Source organism: Notolepis coatsorum (assembly GCF_963971535.1).
Source record: "Notolepis coatsorum genome assembly, chromosome: 7".
Taxonomy (NCBI): Eukaryota; Metazoa; Chordata; class Actinopteri; order Aulopiformes; family Paralepididae; genus Notolepis; species Notolepis coatsorum.
Genome location: NC_140171.1, coordinates 130,616,921 through 130,621,777, shown reverse-complemented (window position 1 = coordinate 130,621,777; position 4,857 = coordinate 130,616,921). Strand labels below are relative to the sequence as shown.

Sequence of the window (4,857 nt, the reverse complement as noted above, 5' to 3'; positions counted from 1 at the left end):
GCCGGAGGTTGCCTGTGCTGCAAAGCGCTCTTGCTTCTTTCACCAGCTGGATGGCTTGGTCGACAGATGCTACGCTTGCCAGTCCGTCATCAACGTAGAAATTCCTTTGGATAAACCTTATAGTGTCGTCACTAAAGGTTCCTCGTCCTGCGGCCGCGATGTGCTTGAGTCCGTAGTTTGCACAGCCCGGTGACGAAGCTGCCCCAAACAGATGGACTCTCATCCGATAGATGGACGGTCGGTCGTCTAGGTTTCCCTCATCCCACCAAAGGAATCGGAGGTAATCTTGGTCTTCTGCCTTGACATGGAACTGATGGAACATGCGTTCTATGTCGCACATGATTGCCACGGGCCCTCGTCGGAAGCGACACAGCACTCCCACCAAGGCGTTGGTCAACTCTGGGCCTGTCAGCAGATGGTCATTCAAGGATACGCCTTGATACTTGGCGGAGCAATCGAAGACCACCCGTATCTTCCCAGGCTTTTGTGGATGATACACCCCATGATGTGGGATGTACCACACTGGCGCCTTGCCGATGTCTTCCTTGGGGACCCGCTCTGCGTCTCCGCGGGTTATGGTCGCCTCCATGAAGGTCTTGTAGTCCTGGTAGTACTGCGCATCTTTCCGCAGCTTCCTCTCTAGGCTGTTGAGCCGATGGATGGCACAGATCTTATTATCCGGTAACTTAGGCTTTTCCTTCTTGAATGGCAGCGGCATTTCATAATGACCGTTGCTCTTTAGCTTGATGCCCTTCTTCAGTTCCGACATGAACCGTAGATCCTCTTGCGATATAGGGTTGGCCTCTGCCGCCCTTTCCGAGAAGTCGGCCTCCAGTCTCTTTAGTACGTCTGTCGGTAGCACGACTTCTTTGATCTGGGTTCTATTGACATAGTGCACTTCCCTGGTGAGCCCTGCCGCGGCCGGTAACCCTGGCCTCACTTGCTTTACCAGGACGTGGTGACTGAGTCCGATGGTATCTCCATAGTGGAGCCCCGGGGTTCCATATCCCACCACGCTCCAGCCTAAGTTTGTTTGCACTGCAAACGGCTGGTGGTCCTCCCCCGCCACCGTGATTAGTGGCCTGAGGGCTTGAGGGCAGTTGTAGCCAATTAGCAGGCCAACATCACAGCGTTGTTTTGGCGCGATATTCTCTGCTAGATGTGCCAGATGAACCCATGCCTTCGCTGTCCCTGGGGTGGGAATATGGCCTCGGTTTGCCGGGATAAAGTCTCTTGAGTAAGTCACTGGCAGAGGAATTAGCTTGGTTGACTGGAATCCTCTTACTTGTAGGCCAGTTAGTTTCCAACAGGGCACGACTGTGTTTCTGGAAGCCAGTGTCGAGAGCTGTAACTGCACTGTTTCGCCCTTGATGATGAGAGTCTTTGCTGTCTTCTCGAGGATGAAGGTGGTGTCACTTTGATTATCGAGGAGTGCATACACCAGGACTTCCCGGCTGGGCTCCGCTTTAGCTGAGACCCACACTGGAACTATTGTGGAGGTATGCGTGCCCCCATCCTTCTGGATGACTCTAAATGACGTTGCCTGGTGTGGCGGCGTATTTGTACCTCTGTTTAGGTACGTAGCCCGGTTCCTTGCGTCCGACCTTTCCTCCATGGTGGGTCTATCTCTACAGTCCCTGGCGGTATGGCCGGGCTTCAGACACTCGAAGCACAACTGCCTTTCGCGAGCAAACGTGTTCCGTTCAACCCTGCTCTTCTGCCTAAACTTGCAACACTCCTGTAGGCTATGGCCGCTCGTTGCACAAAGGACGCAGCGTGTGGCGCCGGCTGTCTCATGGGCGCTAGCTGTTAAGACTCTTGCGCCAGGGTCCCTGCGTCTTGCGCCCGGTTCCCTCATCCCGTCCCGTGGGTTCAGGGCACGAAGCGAGGTTACTGGGTTGCAAGCGATTTTGGCTTCACGTGTGAGGAACTGGACAAACTGGCTGAAGCTCGGGAACGTGTGCGTTGTGTCGTCTATGTCTACGACTTTCCTATTCCATCTTGTCGTCAACCCGTCTGGGAGTTTAGCGAGTATTTTTTGGTTCTCGCAAAAAGTCGGCGAGTTCTTGAAGTTCAACACTACCGTTGGCGCTTATCTTGGGCCACGCATCAAGCTTCGCTCTGAATGAATCGGCAAGCAGGAATGGATTTCCATATCTCTCCGCTAAGAGTTGCCATGCTGCATTATAGGCGTCCTCTGTGCCTTGCACGCAGTAGCTCTCTATGGCCGCTCTGGCATTTCCCCTAACGTACTCGCGTAGATGGTATAACTTCTCTGCGGGTGATATGCTCTTCCTGTCCACCAGCGTCAGAAAGGACGCCCACCAGGCGTGGTAGGTTAGTGGGTCGCCATTGAACACTGCGGGTACTGGTATAGGCATACGACTGGCATTGATGGCTTCGGTGAGCCCTTTGACGAGAGCTGCTGTGCTGTCTTCGGCTCGGTCGTCGTGCCTTCCTTGTGCCACCGGCGGTGCTGGAGACGGGCCTTCCTCCTTTACCGTAACGCCTATGAACCCCCCGGCGGGCCGCTCCCATCCGCATACAGCTGGGTCGTCGCCGTTGCTGGCTGCTTGAGCTGCTTGAGCCGCCCGTAGCCTCTGCAGGGCTTCCTTTAGTGTTCCTTCCCTGCGTTTTTTTTTTTTTTCTTTCATAGAAACTATTTATTCCAGCTTTCAAATTCAGCATTAAATATAAATACTTTGTTTAATCATCAAACACAGGAGTGTCTTTAAAAATGGGAGTCATATTTTCACTGCACACACAATAGTTTGGGTGTCTGCTGGGTGGGTGTCTACTAAGGCAGCCAGCATTGGAGTCCTACTATGTATCTCAGGGTAATCAGTTTATCGTCATCTTAACCATGTAGCTACATATACACACAGGTTTTTATACAGAGTTTTCCAAACAACCAGTGTAACAGGGGGGAGATAGGTTCCTACAACTTCTGGATAACGATGGCTGAGGCTCCACCACCTCCGTTGCAGATACTAGCCAGCCCATACTGGCCTGGCTTCAGGTTGTGCACCATATGTCCCACAATTCTCGTCCCAGACATCCCAATAGGGTGTCCCAGCGACACGGCTCCCCCGTTGACGTTGACCTTGCTGGGGTCGATGTCCAGCATCTTGATGTTGGCCAGGACCACGACGCTGAACGCCTCGTTGATCTCCCACATCTCAATGTCCTCCTTCTTCACTCCACCTGCCTCCAGGGCCTTGGGTACAGCGAATGCAGGAGCGATAGGGAAATCAATGGGTGCAACAGCAGCGTCAGCAAAAGAGACAATCCTGGCCAGTGGCGTGACATTGAGTCTTTTTGCAGCATCAGCCGTCATCAGAACAAGAGCGGCAGCGCCATCGTTTAGTGTGCTGGCATTGGCTGCGGTCACTGTGCCATTCTCCTTTTGGAACACTGCCCGCAGCTTGGGCACTTTGCTGAAGTCAACACGCCTCCACTCCTCATCCTCGGACACGACCACATCGGGCTTGCCTCTCTGGGGGATGCTAACTGGAACGATTTCTCTGGCCAGCACCCCTGCCTCGTACGCCGCTTTGCTTCGTGTGTAGGAGCCAATGGCAAAGGCATCCTGTTCCTCCCTGGTGATGCTGCTGTTCTTGGCAGTGTTCTCTGCACAGTTGCCCATGTGAAACTTGTTATAGACGTCAGTGAGGCCATCCTTGACGATGAGGTCTTCCACCCTCATGCCTCCGTAGGTAGGTGTCTCCCTGCCCATGAAATAAGGTACGTTGGACATGCTCTCCATACCGCCTGCCACCATCACATCCTGGTGCCCACACATTAGACTCTGGGCTGCCATCATAATGGACTTCATCCCAGAGGCACAGACTTTATTGATGGTTGTTGCTGGAGTGCCGAGGGTTAAACCTGCTCCGAGCAGGGCTTGTCTTGTGGGGGCCTGTCCTTCTCCTGCCTGCAGCACATTGCCCATGTAGACCTCCTTAACCTCCTCAACAGGGATTCCTGCTTTCTCAATGGCTCCCTTGATGGCTATGGAGCCCAGTTTGGTGGCCGGGACTGCAGACAGGCTGCCTCTGAATGACCCCATCGGAGTACGGACCGCGCTGACGATGACCACTTCATTGAGAGAAGGGCGAGATGAATAGGTCCGTGACAGGTACTTGCGAGCCAGGCGCCTGCAGAGTTCAGTACGCATGGTTAAAAGTCCACTTGATGACATCATGTTAAACCGAAACAAAAGTGATCAGTTAGTTGGACCTGGCAGCGACTTCACCTTCAGCCTTGCAGAGCAGAGCAAAGACTCTCAACATCAAGGGCGAAACAGTGCAGTTACAGCTCTCGATATTCATATCTCATATTGCATGCAGCAGGGCATTACCCTATGGGCGATCTATTATGACATCACAATGTTCCAGGGCATTCTAGCCTGTTCTAACCGGTTCTATTATGACATCACCGCTGCAGTTACAAGGGGTTTCTCCATCTGGAACCAATTAGCCCCCCTTCTTCTGACCAAGTACACACACACACACACACACACACACACACACACACACACACCCACACACTCCTTCCCTCCTCTCTGTATAAAATGACATGTAATATGGATATTCTGCCTTCTTTCTTCCTCTACTGGTGCTGTGAGGTGATGTGCCCGCGCGGGGTAACTGTTCTTCTTCTCTGATGAATAAAAGCTCCGTTTGAGAAATACTCCGTGTTCCGCTTCGTCTTTCGGCCGACTGGTCCACAACTATATCAATTAAGAATTCACGAGGGATAGGAAATCCCTAACACGCCTCTGGTGTTGATGAATGCACATGGAAAATGACAGATGAATGAAAGGATAAAGTTGGCTCTGGGGTCTAAGCAATTGTT

At 52.6% G+C, this 4,857-nt stretch overlaps 1 protein-coding gene across 1 annotated transcript; it reads right to left on the bottom strand.

The window, feature by feature from the left end:
- Positions 1-2,651: 2,651 nt before the first annotated feature.
- Positions 2,652-4,257, bottom strand: LOC311231954 (acetyl-CoA acetyltransferase, mitochondrial-like). The gene has a single exon (XM_084318596.1). It carries the CDS (start codon positions 4,202-4,204, stop codon positions 2,939-2,941), a length of 1,266 nt encoding a protein of 421 aa, XP_084174722.1. The 5' UTR covers positions 4,205-4,257; the 3' UTR covers positions 2,652-2,938.
- Positions 4,258-4,857: the final 600 nt, after the last annotated feature.